Consider the following 21,451-nt stretch of genomic DNA (forward strand, 5'->3'; position numbering starts at 1 on the left):
AAACTGTACCAAGAAGCATTACATGAACAGTCCACTTGAAGTTACCTAGAAAAGCTACTAGAGAAAAGCTATTAAGAACATGCTACTCCATTGCTATAATTGCTGGCAGGAATCATTTTTATTTGGAAAATGGGCAACACAAAAGCAGCAAGTGCTGTGGCTACAAAGCAGTTCATTAGGCCAGACCAAAGGCTAGAGTTTAAGGTCATGTTAACTCTCATGGAGACTTTGTCCCCACAGTGGAGCATAAGTGGACGAGACCACAACATATGGAGCAAAATGCCTCTTGGAGAATGGCACCTCCAGCAATTGTCATTTCCTTCAGTGCTCATTCAAAGCACTTTGGAGGAAGGCCAGCTGGAGTTTTGGTGCAGATTTCACTGCCTTGATTCACACAAAACCCTGACCTGCACAGGCCAAGGAGGCACAGACTGACAAGGGGAAGCTATAGGGTGAGAGCAATGCAATGCAGCCTGCCCAGAGAGAGGAAACACCATTCCCCACTGCTCCTCCTCCCTGCTCCCTCCCCTAGTAAAGACAAGGCTGTATCTGACAATACTATCTAAAATATTTCCAAACTACAGACACTTTCTGGCACAGCACACTGAGCTCTGAAGTATCCAGGTTTTCCACATAGCAAAAATAAAAATAAATTAAGAATTCGGGAATCAGAATGACTGCTGGCAGGAAAACATCTTTGAGGTATTGTATCATAAGAAAACGTGTGACTGCATTTTTCTAGCAGTGATGTTTCTCTCACTTTTCTTTGATTTGGAATTCGTTTTAAAAAAAAAAAAAGCTGGCTGCTCTAGCTCACAGCAGATATGCCTCTTGTGTTTATTCTCTAACTCAACACACTTGAGACAAATGTTACATAGAGTAAATGGTGCTTTAAGCAGAGCTTGTTAAAGTTATATGCTGCTCTCTCAAATAATTTCTGCAAATTCAATCGTCACGATATTCTTACAATTTTTAAAGTCCTTTTTTTTTTAAATACAGAAAAAAAACTTAGCTTTCACAGTTTCCTCTAGTTTATGAATATTTCAAAGCTGATAAAAAAGAAGTGTTCCACTCTGTCCATCAAAGACATTGTTTTTGTTCACTGGAAGAAAGACTGTAAACAGAGGTGCGAGCTTAGTGCTCCGAGCAAAACCTATTATTATTCACCTATAAAGGAACTATAGCATTATAAAAGATTACAGCACACAGAAAAAAAAAATCAAGAAGGATACCAACATTAAAAAAATATCTTTTAAAACCAAGATGTTCACGGACTAAAAGTAACAATTCCTTATATTTACTTTTCTCAGCCATAGATTTAAAGGTAAGAACATCTGAGTACCTGTAGAGCAACAAGTATAATTACTGTCTTGTTATTAGGTTACACATTTTTCTCCTTTGGGGCCTCTGGAGTTCTTTCACGTCTTCTCTAGTCTCCTCCTCCTCCTCGTTTTAAATAATATTATTTTACTGATATCATATGCAACCACTGGGCATCTACAGCACGAGATGTTAATCTGAACTGAATGCATCACCAAATGAGGTAGCTAAACATTAAATGGTTAAAGGATAGACAATAGTGCATCTAAAACACTGGATACCTTCTCTTTTTGTGCTACAGAGGCATGTATCAACCTCAGTGGGGAAAAAAAAACAAACACCAAATCCTCACAAACCTGAAACAGATTCACGAAATTCACATTTTAACAGAAAACAAATCCCTTTAGTAAGGCTCAAACCAAAGGAAAAGCTGACAAAACCAAGTAAATGATCTTAGTAAAGTAAAAGTTCAGTCAGGTTGTGCTATCCTTGTTTTCCCTCTTCTTTTAAAGGGAATAATTTGTTCCCTCAGGTTGTGACAGATCCACAATGGAGACCTTCCATGAGTAATATCACTAGAACTGGCACAAACATATGTTGAAACATATGCTGAAAGACCACTTCATTTAAAACATGTTTTTCATCCAGTTACAAACACTTAAAAAAAATTCTTCCTCTGGACTGAAATTTCTTATGCCTCATTTCCAACCAATTACTTTTAAACTGGAAAAAAAAAATCAACTAAAAAAATAGTGAGTCATTCTTTTAGTTAGTTATCCAAATATGAAGCACAGGATAAGATGGCATTCTAGCTTTTGAAGAGAGATCCCTTATATCTGAATCATAAAAACAGCTAAATTATTTTTATGTCCTACTTTTTACATCACAATTTGAAAAGTGTTTCTCCGCTTAAAGATATCTTCCACGGTAACTGGACAGTCAATCACCTGTAATTCTAGCAATTAAAATTTCTTTAAAATAATGTAGAGTTTCTTTAACACATGTATACACTTTGTGTGTATAAATGTACACCTGTACTTATTTTTTGTAATAAAAAGCTTTGCTTATGACTACAGCTACAAATATTTCACAGGAAAAAAAAATCATGGAACATCTTTTTAATCATGTTAACCCTGTTTGAGACCCATTTTTTTTTAATGGGGTAGTGTCTTAAAAAGCCTCGAGGGCCTGTGGGTCACAATTACACAGTTCTAAGCAAATGCACTAATGAAAATAAAATGATTAATTCTTCCTTTTCAAATATAACTGTACTGCTTTCTCTAACAAATGAAAACTTCATACCAGGAAGCTCGTAATCAACTTTTTCTTGGAAGGCAAAAAAGAAAAATAAAAAAAAAATCCAGCAAGAGCCTACACCCAAAGCTCTAAAAAATACAACCACGAAACAAAACCATGCAAAAAACACATTACTGATGTCTTCCTTCCCCCATTCAAATCTTTGTTCTCTCCCCCATCACACACATCATTTCAAAGTGAGAACAAATTATTTCAAAGTTTTTCTGCCTATTTACATCTGGACTGCAAGAAAGAAAGGTAAACTGAAACTTACGGAAGAGTCTTTGCAAAAGCATTATAAAGGAAGAGAACACGACCAGAACCCACGCCTGTAAATACCCGCAGAGTCTGCTCCAACTTCTGTGGCTGTCATTAAGTTCTCATGTCTGGATCCAGCAAGATGAACAAGCAATGAAGAAACAAGGTCTTGGGGTGATTCTTTCCGCTTTGGGTAAAACTACTGAATGCCAGGTAATAATGGTGCTTGAAAGGCACCTCAGGAGACTGGTGAGTGTAACACCCTTGCTCAAAGCAGGGTCAGCTGCAGCAGCTTGCTCAGGGCTGCCTCCAGTCAGGTTTTGAGCACCTCCATGAACACCTCCAAACCTACTATGTATTAAACAAGAGCACCTGGACCCTCCATAGATGAGAACCGAGGTTTTGGTAAAATGAGATTCAGAGCTTCTTCATGGCAGTAAAAACACTCAACATCGTGTATGCCTTTCACAAGGAGCACGCATCTGCCCCAGCAGAGTCTGACAAACAAGCAGAGATTTCAAAAGTCAACCAGTTAGTAAACAAGTTTGTTGTTTACGAACAGTGCTGCAATTAAAAAAATAGCTTTCTCAAATGTTGTAAGCAAAAACAAAGCCTGAAATAGTTCAGAAGTGAATGGAAATATTTGCAGTGCCGATTCTTGCAGTAATAGAGTAAGCCCACTTAATTTCAAGTGTCTGATGTTAAGCTGTTAAGACTCTTCTTGCAGATAACTAACAGCTGTTACTTAAAAATAAAGATTTGGAGATCAGGGGTGTAGAAGAAGAGGCAATCCAATATTAAATCAGTAGCTGTCCAGATGAAGACAAGAGCTTATCTGAGAGACTGCACAGCAGTGCAGCGGTGCAGAGCCCGGAGGCGCTCTGGCCGCAGGGGGGTTATGGAGAACATACGGCAGGGAGGAGCACGCAGCGACACAGCACCCTGCGACACAGCACCGTGTCTCCTGCCCTCGGGCACTGGCTCAGCTCTGCTGGCAAGTGAGGCAGGTGGCAGAGCTGAGACCCATCCAGCCCCTGCTCAACAGACCAGGGTGATCGCTGCCATCAGCAGCCCTCGGCCTGAAGGGTGTGAAGCTGGGTTCATCCACCGGCATCACCACACGCCGCAACATGGCCAGGATCCACACTACGTCCTCCCAGGGCTTTCCCCGGGCAGGACGCTACGAGGCTAGGAGCATCTCTGACGCCCATTAGTTATTAATACCTCACACCAGAGCGTCCTTGATTTGAGTTTAATCAGACCCTGAGAACCAGAACAAACATTTCACAAACACTAAGTCTGAATTTCCCCTGAAGGTCCAAAGGGCTTGCAACATCGCCATCACCACAAGCACCATGTGACTTATGAAATTTAATTATGTCAACTGTGGCCCAGTAAAGAAGAAATCCCAAACCGACGTTTTGTCATGAAATCCAACAGAAGCTAATTTACATATACTTCATAAATAACAAGTAGATACGAACTTAAACCATACCCACATGTTCTCTTGAAATTTTGAAGTAAGACATTTTATGTTTCAGCTTATACTGAGAACAAAAATCAGTATTTCAGACTACATAAAGACAATTTACATAAGTAAAGCCTCTTGCCCAAATTGCACTGTATGAATTATAAATTTTAGTTTATCACAATCTAGCATTAAGCTAGATTAGATGATTTTTCCCATAATGCTGGTGTTCCAATTCAACCACAAAGTAATCAATTTTGCGCCTACTGCATTGCAGAATAAAATGTATTTACATTATAATCACCATTCAATTAGCATCTTTAATTTATAAAAAGCTAGAAGAAATTCCCTATAGACCACAAAACTTAGAAGAATATGCTCTGAATCAGATGTTGCCAGTTTCTTCTCTTCACTTAACAACGTTAAGTTTCTTCTCTTTATTTAGCAATGGAACAACCCTTTATTTAAAATCGTGATTCCAGCAGAAAACATTACTCTTGTCAGACGCCAACCCATAGTAACAGCTTTATGGAAAAGAAGCCAGTGAGGGGAAAAATAATTTCCTCCGACTTGCTCTGCTAATAAGGCTCAGCAGGGTTGCCTCTCCCATGAACGGTCTTCCCCAGAAGCCGTCAGCCACCTCAGGTGAGATGGCAGGAAGGCCCAGAGGACAGTGAGAGGGTGAGGAGACCGGCTAGGGATGAAGGCCTGCTCCTGAGCCGAGCGGGGAAACAGCAGCAACAGGCACAGGGATGGCCTTGCACATCTCTTTAAAAGGAACGAAGCATCCCCTTAAAAGCCTTTGCTACTGTTGTTACTTGAAGGAACAGGATATACTAAATGGATCCTATATCAAGGTTTCAAAATTATTTCATTTTAAAACATTCAGATTGACAATGTCTCTTTCTATCTGCTTTTATAGCAGATTAGATCTATGTTTTCTTCAGACAGAGAATCACCGAGAAGTAATGCAGGAATATCCACTTTGATTTACTTAAAAATGCCAAACTAACCTCTAAAAAACAACTTTACTAAAACATGACAAATAATTTTGAGCTGCGATTTTACACTATGAGGGAAAACCCAACCAGGAACAGGTAATAAATGCATCACTGATTTTAATGAAAGCCTGCTTCCGAAGAATATTTACAGTACAACATCACAATAGTGACAAGAGAATCATCCGGGGAAACCGTATGTCTGAATTGTTTCCCTGAAACATTTCTGTCAAGTTCAAATGTCAAAATGTATTTTATTCACCTGTTACTGCCAGTACACTCCAATAAAAGAACTGAACAGGCAGTAGGCATGTTGCCTTAGCTGCCAAATATGCTTAATGAAATATAAAAATTACTTAGGTTTAAGAGAAAAATTTTATGTGAAAACCAATTTAATACTAGCAATAGCTATAACTGTATACAGATGGACATTTTTTTGCCCCCCAAAACAACTGCCAAAGTTTTTTTTTTTACTTGGAAATCTCCAGAGACATCTGAGCTGTCTGAATAGCATTTGATATTATACAAAATAATCTGATTCAATTAGAAACCGTAACATTACTTGCAGTTGCAAAAAGGATTAAAATGAAAGCATTATTTCTGTCTCAGTCCCAAACTTGACTTCAGGACTGTTTGAAGGAAATAAAAATAACTAACATACAGAATTTCTAAAAGGACACAATTAAATTTACATTTCTACTTGATGTCACTAAAGCAGCCCACACTTCCCCAAATAGAAAAGGAATGGGAAAAATAATGCACTCTCTCCTCTGTGCCCTTTTCCTTCCCAGTGCCAGTCGTCCCTGTTGTTCCTACTAGAAGGGCCTGGAACTGAAGAAGGTGCTTCATGTAACTTGTGCTTTTTGATGTCTCCTTTCAGACATACTCTTTCTTGTCTCCGTATCACACGCTATGACAAATGGATCATTTCTTACTCCCTCCACTTACTCATCATTGACAAAACTGCTGGAATCCAGTTATAGAAAGGAATTATTCTCAACAGGCACCTTCAGTTACACGTCTGACACTGCAGTCATCTAAATCTAATCCCTTTTCAAGCTGAAATAACCTACTCAAAGGCCCTTTGAGACACGCAGCACGTCTATATTCTCTGCCTCTCATGCCTTGAAAACATCACAAGTATGCTGAAGCATCTCCCGTTGCTGTGGCTTCTTTCAATGTCATTCATGAAGCTTTTAAGACTGCCATACGCTTTCTTGATACGAGAAGTTAAGAGTCCAGACTAGCAGAGCCCCCAGTTTCAGCATCGAACAAAATTACACCAACTTCAGGTGCAACGTGTGTAGCACTCACTTATGCACGGCCAACAGCCTCTAAGAGCCGATGGCCTGAAATAAGACAGAGAAAGGAGATTTTATGTAACTGTGGAGTGAAGGAGCCCTTGCTTTATTTATTGACAGATACATCGCATCTGCTTTTCAGTTCTGGAAGATTCTCAGGCTATCACACCTAGAAGTCGTTAATTTTCAAATTCTCCTAAAATCCAAGCCATTTTCCTTTTTATCAAGGTCTGTAACAGTTGATCTCGTGACACTGGGGAATTTGTTAGCAGCTGTACAAATGTCAGTTTCCTGAGGTCTACTACTCAAAACAAACCTGGACATACTTTCAGAGGGAGAGGCAGAGACTTCAGTCCAAACTTTGGATCTGCCTGAAAACTTTCATTTTCACCAGATAAATAGTATTGAAACTTCAGAGAATAAACTCTTTCCCCATTAATGACAGTATTTGTGCATACGCTCACTCTATTTTCTTAAAGTTTTCCAATTATTCTTTAAATATACACGAAACCCACACATATGCATCCTAACAGAGATTTGGAATGAAGAATTTCATCCCAAAGATAACTCTGCCAGTTAAAAGACATTGAAATCAAGGTATGTAACAGAGCATTAGACTACCTAATGTAATCTAACCACCTAACCCAAGCTTCTGCTATTACCATCAATGATAATAGCACAGTTTAAGCTCAAAAATAATTAAATCTGTATATTACATCTCACAACAATAAAGGGAGCCCTGTAAGAGCTGAAATGCAGAATACCAAATGTGGTTTCACAAATGAATAGGTATGAAGTTTGGCAGGATCTCAACTTCAGTAAAAACATATTACTGGCAATCTCACAAAAATGGAAAAATGCTTACTTCTGCCTTCTGTTCCTACAGAATGTCTACTTGTAGGGAAAACACTATCCAAACATACAACCAGGTCAGACTGTGCCATAACATTCAGTCTTATTACCTCACAAATCAAGGGATACATCTTGTATTTATATCATTTTAATCTGGATGCTATCAGTATTGATCATTCTTTGAATGCTTCTACTTAAATTAACTCATGACAGGATTCCACAAGTAATTCTTGCTGAAGCCTTTTTACACATTAAAGATACAAAATTAATTTTCCCAGTCTTTAGTAATGGAAAATGTACTGGTTGTCACATCTATTTCATGACAAAGTCACTTGAAACACACAAGCATATCTTTGACAACTCTGTGAACGAATAGGATAATAGAATAGTATCTCAAGTATTTCAACTGTCACTTGTTTTAGACAGATAGTATCAATACAAATCACAAATTAACATTTTAATAGTTTTAATTTACATTCACCTCTTGATATCAAAGATTTTGTTAGCATAGTAATACCATACTACCGTGGAGCCATGCTATTTCATCTCAGGCAACAGACAAAGGCTAGCAGGGTAAAATGTACAGACGTGGATAATGAGAACCACCTTGCAAGTTCCTGTAATCAAAGTTCTGCAAATACCAGTGAGAGGGAGGATTTCCTATGCATAATTTCACTTATTTGAAATATGAAGTCTCTGAGCATTTCTACTTTTTGTTACTTTTAAGTCCAAACCCATTTGTTTTCAACCTATGGCTCACAGGTTTCTTCCCGAAGGATCGACAAAGGAAAAGGATGGAAACCAGACCACTACCAAGAGGCTTACATTCTCTGAAGTGAGTTCTGCATTGCCACCACTAAGTTTTCAATGACCTGCAAACCAAAAACATATCAAAAGATCCACTTAGATTCATCTTAATCATTATCTAAACTCTCTTAGCTTCTGTTTGAGCAGGTAACATTCAAATCTGGTTACGTTTCATTTCTGTTAAGAGAGAAATAGAGAGGACTGAACATTTTTTTTTTTTTTTAAGATACATGCCATTAAAGAAATAAGGCCAGCTGAAACCTTGAGACATTGAACCATACATGCTACTTTTTGAAGCACTTAAAACAGTGCTATAGCAGCTGACCTGAATGCCTACAATTTTCTGTTTTGTTTGAGATCAGTATCAATACCACATTTGGACCATTCAAGGTTCACATCACTAAACGTCTACAAGACTAAATGCACGACACAACCCCTTGTCTTCACGTAGTGTCTCCCAGTAATTGACTAAAATCTAACCTTCCAAGCCTTATGACAAATTGACACCATTTTAGAACTCTGGAGTTACATGAAGCAAACGTACTTCAGCTCACTACAGCTAAAAAAATAAATAATCTATTATTGGGTAAAAAAAATCATAGATGCAGCTGTTAAGATTGTCTCCAATGCTCATCATGAGAAGCAATAATTTATTATTACATCACATTTTTCAGCTGAAGTCCAATCCTCAGTTTTAAGCTTGGGCTGTACACTATCCCTTCACTCTCACAAACAATTAGGGGAGGAAAAAGAAAAGAGGGAATCATTTTCTTGACAACCCACTACACTGAAGAAACAAAGAATGCACAATTTAAGCGAGTTCAGAGCTATTACAGTTTTATGTGAACAGCAAGGCATGGCTAAAGGGACATGTGGACTTTTCTGAGGCAATCTTTCGCACTAGCAAGTTTCTTAAGTTTCTTTATAGTATATTTTGGTGCCTCTGTCTTGAGAAATGTCATGAAAATGCCCTGACCCTTACTCCGTGACTTCACCCTCATTCATTCTGCACAGCTTCCTCCAATAAGTATCCAGTTCCTCACACTTGCATTCCTCAAGCCATCCCTAGATCTTAGCCACCAGCCAGATGCCTCCTAACAAAAACCTTTTTCTGCCAATAGGTACAAGAGGGCTCCCAGTGCAGAGATGCACAGAACAGAAGACAGCAACTTGAAAATTTCACCCTTTAGTACCTCTACCAATGCTCCAAACATCAAACAACCAAATGTCATCACAAGTTAGGGTGTTCTGGTGACCCTTCAGAAAAAGAAGGCTGTCAGACAGAATTCAAACACTGATGCTGGGAGAAATTAGCATGTTATAATGGCACCTTCTGTTATGCTCACTCTGCTAGATAAGCCCTTCACGGCAATCTCTTAGAAATTAAACTGGTGAGAACCCTGTGGTGTTGAACAAATGTCAGAGAAGAACTCCGAAAGTTATAACCACGTTAAATGGTTACAGCCTATATCATTTCAGTCTGAAACAAAAAGCTTATTTTAAAACTGTTAGGTACCCTGCCACCTCAGTAACATACATTTGAATGAACTAGTTGTGTTTTACCATAGCAATCTAGCAAATTTAAGATCTAGTCATCCACTTTTTCCTTTCATCTATCATTTCTGGGCTCTGGAAGTAGTTTTAAACACAAGAGTTCAGGCCTTAGTGATTTCTATGGCAGAAATAGCAACACTTGCTCACTGAATATCCTTTGCCTGACTTCTCTGAACAAGCTTTTACCTTTCAAACTTCTTGTTCTTGCATCTGTAAATATTTTTTGATGCTTCTCCCTCTTTACCTGATTTCTGTTGTACTGCAATATGAGGTGCCTTCCAGCTGACTATCTTCAAAAGTATATATGATTTATTTACCTGAAAATAGCAAAGATCTACACGGAAATAGCATATGTACAAATTACTGCTCATTAGGGAACGTAACACTGAAATCTGAAAAGTTATTTTGCAATCCTAAATATAACAAATGACTTCTCTGTTTAAAAAAAAAAAAGAGAGTGGGACATTTTGATAAAGTTCTTACATTTATGTGATTTGCTGAAGTAGATTTGAGATCAGTGCATTTCCAACTGAAGAGTACAAAAAGTTGCCCTTGACCATTTTGTTACATGCTTTACAGCTTTTTGTCTCAAAATCTTCCCTAATTATGTAGAAGTGATTTTTTTTTTTTTTTAAATCTTTGGAAGGTCTGAAGACATTCACACATTGAAAATACATAACTTCTTAAACCATTGCTTGATGCTACTGTTCATATTCTCTTGGAAAAAGAAAACCTAGAAGGAAAGTCATACGACTAACATAACCCCCCCATACCTCCCCCAATTGTTTTCCCACAGACTGTCCTGGATCTGAACCAAATTACATGTCCTAGTGTTCTGGAAAAATTTACTTTTTCATCAAGATTTAGATTTCTTTTCACTAGTTACATTTACTTCCTGACCACCACCACCACCCTCCCCACCTTTGCACTGTTCAAGTCTAGACTCCCCATATATCTTACTTCTATACCTAAAGGCATTCATAATCCCCTTGGTCACACTAGCATAGTCCCAACTAGATCTTGTTTTTATCTTAAAAACTGTAAAGTTGCTTTTTTGCCTGAAATAGAATTTAAAGATGGCATTCCATAATTATCTGTCAAATGTATCACTTATAAAGTTTGTTTAAAGAATTTCAAATTCATGCTGTACAGGCCTGAAATTACCATCTCCTATTACACCTGTCCTACTGTGTCGTTATTGCTTACCCATTCTTTTTCCTTCCCTCAGAAAAAAATGAGTACAGATTCTAATGCTGCCTACAGTAAACTTTTAAAACAAACAACTCTGCCATGGAAGGCAGGGGAATCTTTGTTTTCTTGGACTACTTCAAATTGCAAGATGACTTCTGCATTTCCCTTTTCTATATAGTATGGATTCAGCTCAAGCATGACACCAGTCTGTGGATACATCAAGTCAAACACTGGATACTATTTTGAATGCTGTAACTTATTACAGTTCACATTGTGCTGAACAGAAGACCAGTTACTACCTAACATTATGTATAATCAAGAGTAGCAGGAGGAGAAAGTCTCTATGCAGAGTGAAGATGCTATTTAAATATAAATATACACAAAATGTTTTTTCATTTGAAATGTGCACATTCATGATGTCTGACTGTTGTCGCAAGTAATCACAAAATAAAGTTTATTTTAAATAAGGGACAGAATACAGTTTGGTTGCAAAGCACTACATAATTTAAATCCTTTTTAGTGATCAAGTCTTATTCGCACACATCTTAAACTTGTTTCTCCCTAAAATTATTTATTGTTTACGACTTCTTGTGACTTCACTATGGCCTGCAAGAAGTGAAAATAGAACAAAAAGATCTTCAGTGCACATTTCAAATGTGTGTATTGTTTCCGTGGAATATGTATTCCTTTCACAAAAACTTTCTAAGATATTTTCTACCTTCTGTATCACACATCTAGTGACCTAAAGTGTGTAGGTATGAGTACATAAATATCATCAAAAACAACTTAAAGAAAACATAATAAAAAAGAAATGGGAATAAAGTTTCCCATATCCCTACCCCTTTGTATTCTCAACAGACTTGAAACAACTGCATTAATGCAGCAAGCAATAGCTTGTAAAAGGATGCAAACCAGCTGAAACATTTGACAGACAGTGTTAAATACCAGAGGATTCATATCAACCACTTTATTTGAAAAGGTGCTTTGATGTTGGCTATCTTTCATGTACCTCTTTCATGGCACATTAATAAGGAAAACTGAGATGGGGTAAATTAAGTCCCAGGGTCATATCTAGAGTTACAGCACTGCGGGTACCTGATGAAATACGGATTAATGCTGCATGAGCACTGAATAAATAAAACCACTTCTGTTAACCACTCAAACAAGTTTTACAAGTAGTTCTGAATTTTATTCGGCAACTAGACTTCAGACATCTTAATCCCCCCACACTGCTTTGAAACCTAATTATCATAATGTGAACCCGAATGTTAGGTCCCTTTCAAACTGCGAGTGCTATGAAGCAGAAAAGTAATGGGAATTAAGCTAGTGTAACATTAGAAATGTAGAGGCATGGAACTTGAAAGTGGCATTTGTTAAAGCTGAGAGAGCATAATGTAGATATTCAACAACATAAAACACACATTTAAATTGAAAAGGATATTTAAAGCATGTGCAGACACCTATAAAATATAAGCGGACCTAAAATCCTGTAGAACAAACATTTCCAAATCAATTTCTTGCCACCAAGGTCCAACTTCAAAAGGTATTAAACAGTCCTATTCTACCTTAGCAGAACATTTCTAAGTATTCTAAAGCAGACGATTTAAACATTAAAGAAAACCAAATGAGAACTTTACAACACATTACAGACTTACCCCTATTCGTCACAGTGCAGAAGTGTTTGAACTTAAGCAGCAGTAAATTATTAATTACACTGCTTATAAAGCCTTGAGAGTAAGGAAAAATTTTTCTGTAAGCAGTAGCAAAGGATTTCATATTAAGTTAAAACCAAGCATAAGAGAAAACAAACACCAAGCCACCTAGAAAACAACCCCCCCAAATACACTTGCCTGGCTGCATTCTTTACCAATTGCTGAAAGCAATCAGCAATTCATGATACCTGTCCAACTTTTTTTCTTTTTAAAAAAATGAACTGAAATACTTTAATGTAAGACATATATTAGAAAAGTTGAGCCAAAAGGAGTGCCTGTACTGTGACAGTGGAACCGCTGAGATAGAAAGAAAAATTGTGATTTTTCCAAATATGATGATTGAGCTGCTCGTGTTGTCCTGCTTTAGTAGAGTTCATCTGGCATTCAGACAGCTTTCATTTCCAAGATGCCTAGAACCAGCAGCAATCAAAGAACAACAATTGCAGTGATCTAAATATGGAATAAGATTCCTGAATTTTTTCAAGATTTTAATTTAATCCAAAATGGCCAATGAAATCCTAAAAATTCATCGTCTGCCATGTACATGCTGAACACACTGTTGTTTCATTTACATTTCTGGTCCTGTTAAAACAAATACACTTGTCTAAAACAGAACATCTGTTTTGGTTATAATACAATGTATCTTTGGCAAGAACTCACAATAGAACTAACATAAATAATCAAGAATATTTATTGAACCTTGTAACAAAAACTGATTTGTAACAAAAACCTGAAGACTAGATATGACTGTCTCTGGGCTCTAGTCCAGTCCTAATCTAAGTCAATAAACATAGCTCTAAAAGGGAAACTACACTTTAAAAAAAGTCCTGCAGTTATTTAAGTTGGATGTAGGTATCTGAAAGTGTGTTGGTTGTAAAAATAGTGAAAAATATTTGCTTTAAATCAAAAACTGTCAAACTGAGTCCAGACAGGTTTTAAAGCCACAAGAAAAAGTGTGCCACATGCCTCATTTCCTACCACTGTTGTCTCCGATTTGTCTTCTCTCTGGCAAGCTTCAGTAAAATTGTATTTACTTCGTAATTGCCATTGCTGAGGACTTGTTATTTTAATAGTTTGCTTTTTGTATATATAAATATACAAAATATAGCATCAGTAAAACACAAAGAAGTCATCAAATAAAATAGTTACATTTGAAAGAAACTGGCTCCCATAAACAAAATTATTTTGGAAATCTCTTTTGATACAAATACAACCAAAATATTTTAAAGTGAGAATCAGTTAATTTGATTATTGTCACTATTTCACCTTTTCAGCTGTGTATTCTCATTGATGTCTGTGGTTAAGTGCTCGCTACAGTCAGACTCTGAAGCCTGGGAATATCTTCATGTACAACTCTAAAATGACTGCCCAGGACTTTAGCACTGGAGAGAATTTCAGCACATTTCTGTAGATAAATACGTGCATAGTGGCATTACAGTGGACATGCATAGACATACATGTAATCACCAAGTATTCAGGTGGTTATCATTAGCCTTGATTAGAATGCACACCTGTCAAGATTATTTGTGCATGCATCAACTGCACACCCTTCCTTCTAAAATAACACACTTTGTTATTGTCTCCTTTTCTTGAAAATGCATGATTCAAGTTCTGTATGATGAACTGGACAGAAAAAGAGTATGAAGAGATTATTTTAATAAACAGTTCTGATTCTATTCTCCACTTCTAACCAATAAATAAAATTTATATCATATTACAAGCTTTATTTGCCAAAGAAGCCGAAGTCTGTAGTGCCTCTCTGTCTTTCTAAATGCCTTTTCTCAATGACAGCTTAAGAAGTTAATCGGGGTTCTGATTTTAAAACAACCCAAACTCATCTGCCCAGAAATTTCACATTTTGATTCCCTTGAGAAAAGGATTGTAAATTAAATATCATTGGCAAATATCTGAAACTTGCACAGAACAATTAACTGAGTTCAATTTTGTTAGGCAAGGATTTCCAACTTTGTGCAATTTAGTGCATTACCAAGAGGCAGAATGCTTTGGAAATAGTATTGTGTTAGATGCAACTGATCAGTTTAAGTACTGAGGTGTGGATATTTTTTTTTTGTCTTTGTTGTTGTTATTTTTCTGTTCAAACACTAAACTGATTTGTTTTTTTTTTATTATTATTTATTTATTTACAATTGCAACCTGCTGGAGCAGACCTTCTTTAAGAATGAACTGTTGCTACGTTACTTAATTTGCTTCTCATAGACTTTAGATGCAAAATAATTTAGAGATTACTTGACCCCAAAAGCATACAATGGGTTTCCACAGAAGTAGTTAAAGATCTCTGTTCAGCCTATGTACGATGCCCTTGTTTTCCTCTATCATGAGGAAATGTGTATGAAAAAACAACATAATCAAGGAAAGACTTTATACATGGAAACAGAATCTTTTGTGTGATCTGAGAATGCATGGTCTGTGGGACTTTTTTTCTTCCATTTTTAGTAAGATGATCACCAGAACATATTCTTCCAAGCTGTTACTCATAGCTTCCCTCAAAAAGGTAGAGCAGTTCTCATAATGTATGCCTACTGGCACCCATTGCTCAAGTGATAATTCTGTACTAATTGTTCCTCAGTTATTGCTTGTGTTTTTGAATTCAAATTGACAAATTCCAGGCATTTTATTCGATCATCAAGTGTGTGTATCTAGAGTCATCCGTCCTTTCTGTTACTAAGAAATACCAAGGAGATTAAGGAGAAGTTTTCTGGAGCTAGAAAGCAAACTACCTTGCAGGATTCAGCAGCATGGTTGCGAAACTGCAGTACTGGTTAAGGCAATGAGATGGACATAAAACCATTATAGCAGAAAAGGCAACATAAGAACCCCAAATCTTCAAGAAAAAACTCAGTCAAAACTGTCAAAATGTGAGAAAAAAATACTAGGACCACAAGTTCAGTTTATCTGTAACCCCCCACACACACACCGTATGAGGCCACAAAGGTCAACAGCATCAAGAGTCACCTGTAACATACAGTACAACAGCAACAACAACAACAACACTTACATTCTTCCAAACTTTCTTTTACTACACAGTACCTCAGTGTTCTACGTATGAAATCTTAAGTAGGAACCAGCTTTCCATCACACAGGAGCACATCATAAGAAAACACCATTAACTCTAATACAATAGAAATAAATACTGAAAGCAAGAACTATTTTGATAATGGTTGTTTTCATTTCCAGGAATCAATCTTGAAAGTCAAGACTATATGCATATATTTTTCCTACAAATATCACAAGAAGTTTTGGAAAAAAACTAAAAGAACTATAGAGGTAGTAACTGACTTGGTAACCTACGTAACTTCCTCGTTAGAGAATTTATACTAATTCCTGCTTCACCAGAACTTTTAATTATTTCTATGCTCTACTCTTCCTCTCTCCCCCATCAATTATTTTGCAAATTCTATAATCTTGCTCTACAAACAGGGAGAAAATATTGAAGCAAAAGAAGAAAACAGTATGAAAGCCATCCACCACAGTATTGCATAAATATTTTTTCTGTATAAACTAAACTGTTATTTCCATTTTGGAGCATATGGCCAATAAATAAAACCACTATTACTTTCAGACAAATAGTTTATGCTAACATAATGAATTTTTAAACTATATGAAATGAACAACAGTGAAATAAAACATTTGCCAAGAAACACACAAAATGAAGTATTTTTCATTCTCTACTCTACTGTACAAAATCTGCTGTTTTGTACTTGGATTCAAGAAATAGGATGCATAATTTCACAGAAGCTTGAAAAGCCTCCTTCCTTCACAAATCATTAAAAAAAAAAAAATCAGAAAATCCTTACTATGTCTCTTAAAAAGCAGACTGAAGTATCAGGTCTTCCTGCAAATATAAGCTCATTTGAGAAACAAAGACCAAGTGCAATTTTAATTAAAGTATAATGTAGTAGGAAGAATACATTTGTTGAACATTTCTGGAAAATAACTTCCTAATCTATGTTAAAAAAAAAAGTTCCATTAACTGTATATAGTAGTTTTAAAAGAAAAAGGTCAGAACTTTCTCAACAATTTAGATAACTTATTTCAGCATGCTAAGATAGTTAAAAGTAAATATTGCTCTTAAACTTCAGCACAAAAGATAATCTAATGTCAATCACCAAAAATGCTTTAAAAACATATTAGGTGTGAATAAGAAAAAAGAGAAGTTCTGCATGGAAGAAAATAAAGCAATATAGTACAGTTACAATCGAAACCAAAAGCAGAACAGTTTAGTTTGAATTCAACAAAGTAATGGACAAAACTTGAAGTTTTAAGAGGACAAGTCACTAGGTATTCACTAGGTATCAACAAAACATTTGGTAAGTGTTAACACGATATTTATTTCCAGACAACTTAACATACGGAGAATTAGCAAGCATTCCATACCAGGGTCAAACAACACAAGCTCTATCATTTGCATTTAAATTTCATCTATCAAGAAATAAACATACAATGCCAAACACAGATGTTGGAGCTACTATTCTCTCATGTTTTGTTGTCATAATATCAACAGAGCAAATCTCAGGAAGAGAAAATAAACTGCTTCACTGAGTCTCTTACAGACTCAGGAGAGCTACTTCCATGCTCTGAAGAGCTACACCCTTTTTTCTTTGGCTAGAAGGATGGGTCAAGCTTGACTCAAAGACGGACAAAGCAACAAAAAGAACCACTTAAAAACATTACATTTTAAAAATGCCTGTAAAGTTAAAATATGCTGAACAGATAAACACCATGGCAAGCAAAGATATCTTACCAGTAAACAACATCCAGTGGTGCAAAGTATTTCTTCATAATTAAATCAGCAAAGTAAGCTTCTGTTTCTCTGCAGGCCGTGCCATTGCCAATCACAACAGTGCTACAGCTTTGTGTGGTGTAGAAAAAAGAACAATTATTTTTAACTTTTTTTTTAGGCTTTTTCATACATAATGTTCAGTGAACATCAATGACCAATACACCTTGTTTTACACAATACAATTGCCATATTTAATAAGAACCTATTCCTTGTAATATCACACTGCGCTTAACAGGTTTTCAATGTGACTTGAAGAGATGAGTCACAGTTTTCACTCATTTGTAAGAATGGCAACAGCTGGGGAAAAAAAAGGGTATTTCATATTCGTAAAAGAAGGGTCATGTATTTACAGTCCTAAAACCCATTCACCTGGTATTTCTTTCATCTGTTATGCATCAAGAAAAAAAGAATGCACAAGCAACCAAAATCTTAATTCTTTAATGGGAACATCATAGTTTGAAACAGCTTGAAAGATTATTGGCTGTGCTGGGGGCAGTCAGAGGCAATCAGCTATCAAATCACAAATGTTTAAAGCCAATCTAATGCTTAAAGACAAACTCAGCTGTATACTGTGGCCATTCAGCAACTGATTCAGTGAACTGATGTCTGTCCATCGGGGTTCCCAAAACAGTTCAATACAATAAAATCATACTGTCCCTATTTGCAAGATTATCTGGAGATCTATCTGGGCAGGGTTTTTTTTTGCTTAATAAAGATCTTCTTAAAACTAAACAGGGCTTTTGGAACAGGGAAAGATCAGTGAGTGGTTTGGAGTGGGAAGGGGGGGAAGATGGCGTGGCTATCTTTGTACCTTAGCTGAATGTTAATTTCTATTCCTAAAAATAAACGGATTGACAGAGCTTTATGGGAATACATTCATAGCATGCAGTCTTAATCATAGCCATTATTTCATTTCATATGCTTGTAATGTATACATCGTGTAAAAGCATGAACACAAAGGAAAATAAGCTCTGAAGTACAGAAAAAACATGAATAATTCCAGTTAAATCAGTAAAATTTTGATTCTCCCTAAAGGCCAGTATTGATACTACGAAGATTTTCATTACGTTTAGTGAAAAAGAATAATAAATGGAAGTTTCCTTAACATACTTGAACTGTTGTAAAAGTGTCTTTATCTTCGCAGCTTCCCGAAATCCTTGACCAGAATGCAAGTAGACAATATCAGTATGGAGTATCTGACCTGGAACAAAAGGCAAAGCCATTTAAAAACAAAATAAAAAAAAGACAAAGGCAAAACGAACAAACAAAAAAACACATATTCCAAAGCTATTTCCTGCTGAACTACTCAAGTTGATGATTCACAGATAAAGCTTTTTAATAAGCCACCTTTCCCCTTTATTTTTGTATCTGGTTAGAAGAAAAGCATGGTGGGCAGAGGACAAAAACGCTTTGGCTGCCAAAGCGAAATGAGCTGATACATTTTCCATTTCCCCGAGACCATATCCAAATAACAAATAATGAGCATGTAGCCATAATAGGCATATAAAATATTATATCATCAAAAGAGAAAAGTAGCTATTTACTGCAGAAGATTTAATGCTATAATCTAGTAATTTTTATTTTATTTTTTAAGGCACATCCACCAAAGAGAGATGACAATTAGGAATTTAGTCTATAGACCTGCGTTCCAAGAGTACCAGAACTCCATTGTCAGCTCTTACCATGATCCCACCTATCAAATATGGAAATAAGCATGTGTTAACTGATACTTAGAGCTCGTGGTACAATGCAAGCTAATAACTATTTACTTCAGCTTCATTGCCATTTTAACTCTTGTCAGAAACACATTTCTTACACCCTCTCTGGGCTTGCATATTTCCAGTCAAAAGCAAAGACAAAATAAGAAAAACAATTTCCTCTTGCACCCAAAGAGGTGTGTATCCCCAGATCAAGCTATGATGCACTGGAAAGGCTGTCTTCTACATCTGTCTAAAAATGAAGTAAAAGGTTCTGCAAATACAACATTTCTGACTTCTCACATTAACACACATACTACTTTAACACAACAAAAGGTCTGATAAAGTGTCCAGATGTCCAAGATACTACCCATGAAAAAAAGCTAATTTATAGAAAGCACTTAAATTCAAAAACTCTTTGTTAAACAATAAAAATGCCAGGTGTTCTCTTTGGTGACTACCGAGAGGCACAGTTATTTTAACTTGTATTCAAGAAGGCAGAGGGAATTTTAAATTCTATTTTATTAAGGAGTAATAATACCAAAGGAGACACCGAAATCCATGTGCAAGAAATTTAACTTTATGCCTGAAGAAAGGAATTTGCAAGACAGGATGTGTGAAAACCACTAAAAGCTTAACCAAAAAAAAAAAAAAAGCAATTTGATAGAATGTATGGTTTTGAAAGTACTCCTTCCTGCAACTGAATATATATATATATATATATATATATTTAACAGTCCTTTCAAAAAAGATGAATATTTTTAATTGAAACTTACTGGTTGGTGAAATAATAGCCAACTTGCAGCCATGCTTGTAGCCAGGATCTACTCCCATCAAAGTACGACCCCTCACAGGGCTGGTCAGAAGCAACTGCCGAAGATTTCTCCCAAACATCATCACAGACTCTTTCTCTGCATCCGATGTCAACTTCGATCTTAGAAGGATGAAAGTAAACATCGTTTTTCCCTGAATTAGTTCTCAAATGCACTTTCAAGTTGTTCCAAATTTATAAGGTTTTTTTTCCACTTATGTTTTCATCATCTCTAACTAAATATTAGACTTTCACTCATGTTTTGGAAACTTTAAAAAAAAAAAAAAAAAGGATCGATTAGAACCAGAGAGAATTGTATAAGAAAGTAAACCAACATAAGCAGTGTAATGGAAACACCAACAAAAACGTACACATACCAATTAACATTCAAACATCAACTCATAATTTTGAGTGGAGAACAGCTTCCCTTTAAAACTGATACCTACTTGCAAAGAAAAATGGATTTGAGGAGGACACAGACTGAAGTTAGAGTAACTTCCCAGTTTTGAAAAAAATCACTACCCAGCAAAAAAAGGATCATCATTTAGGCTGAGAGCTACTGGAGAGAATGTGCAAGGGCCTACCCAATTAATTGTTAACACACCATGACTTTTGAGGCTTTTAGCTCCATCAACGAATTAAGTTATTTAACAGGTATCACAGAACCATGTAGATCTGATGCATTTCTGTAAGGGATTTCTCTGCTTCCTAAGAATCAAACAAACCAGAAGGTTTCCAGGGTCATGATATTCCTTACCTTTCTTTTGCATGTTCTTCAACTGAAAGAAGTAGTTAGTGCACTAACAATTTGATTTCAATGACATTAAGCAAGAATGCTTACTGGACAGTGCTATGTGAGACAATTGACAATTCACAGCACTGTTGAATGAAGGTGTACAAGAGGCACGATGTCTTATTTGTCAAAAGTGTCCAGTGAATGATTGGTAAGGACAAGTATTTTTGTCTCAGTACAGCATCTTACATAAAAGAGCAAAACTGAAAAAGCAATGTGGACACAAATATTCGTTATCTATGTGATTTTTTTTTTCCTTGCAGACACTCATTGACATTTTCAGCTCCATTACATTGTCCATAACTACAAGAATTAGGCAAGCAAAAGCAATCCAGCAAAGCTTCTCAAGAACTTAGTGTTGCCAGGGCCCTTATTCCCTTTCTTCTACACATCACTAAAAAATATAATATCCGAGCTTATTTTCACAGAAGAAAAACAATGAATTCCAGTTAACTAAACTCTGTAAGAACATGGTGGTGGGGGTACTTACTCAAGTTGTTTAAATCAACCATTGCACAACATCTGAGTCTCAAGCAGGCTACAAACCAAACAACTCTCATGGAGGCTATTTGACACAACTGGATATGAAGCT

At 36.3% G+C, this 21,451-nt stretch overlaps 1 protein-coding gene across 5 annotated transcripts in view; it reads right to left on the minus strand.

The window, feature by feature from the left end:
- The window catches only part of SRBD1 (S1 RNA binding domain 1), a 127,469-nt gene that overhangs the window by 75,044 nt on the left and 30,974 nt on the right, over positions 1 to 21,451 (minus strand). For all 5 annotated transcript variants that reach the window (XM_080588044.1, XM_080588043.1, XM_080588042.1 and 2 more), the window contains exons 13-15: positions 20,032 to 20,189; positions 18,669 to 18,759; positions 17,520 to 17,627 (exon numbers count right to left, since the gene is read on the minus strand). In XM_080588044.1, coding sequence (XP_080444170.1) covers positions 17,520 to 17,627; positions 18,669 to 18,759; positions 20,032 to 20,189 — 357 coding nt within the window. The remainder of the gene's footprint in view (positions 1 to 17,519; positions 17,628 to 18,668; positions 18,760 to 20,031; positions 20,190 to 21,451) is intronic.

This window comes from Anser brachyrhynchus (genome assembly GCF_964034855.1).
Source record: "Anser brachyrhynchus genome assembly, chromosome: 3".
Taxonomy (NCBI): domain Eukaryota; kingdom Metazoa; phylum Chordata; class Aves; order Anseriformes; family Anatidae; genus Anser; species Anser brachyrhynchus.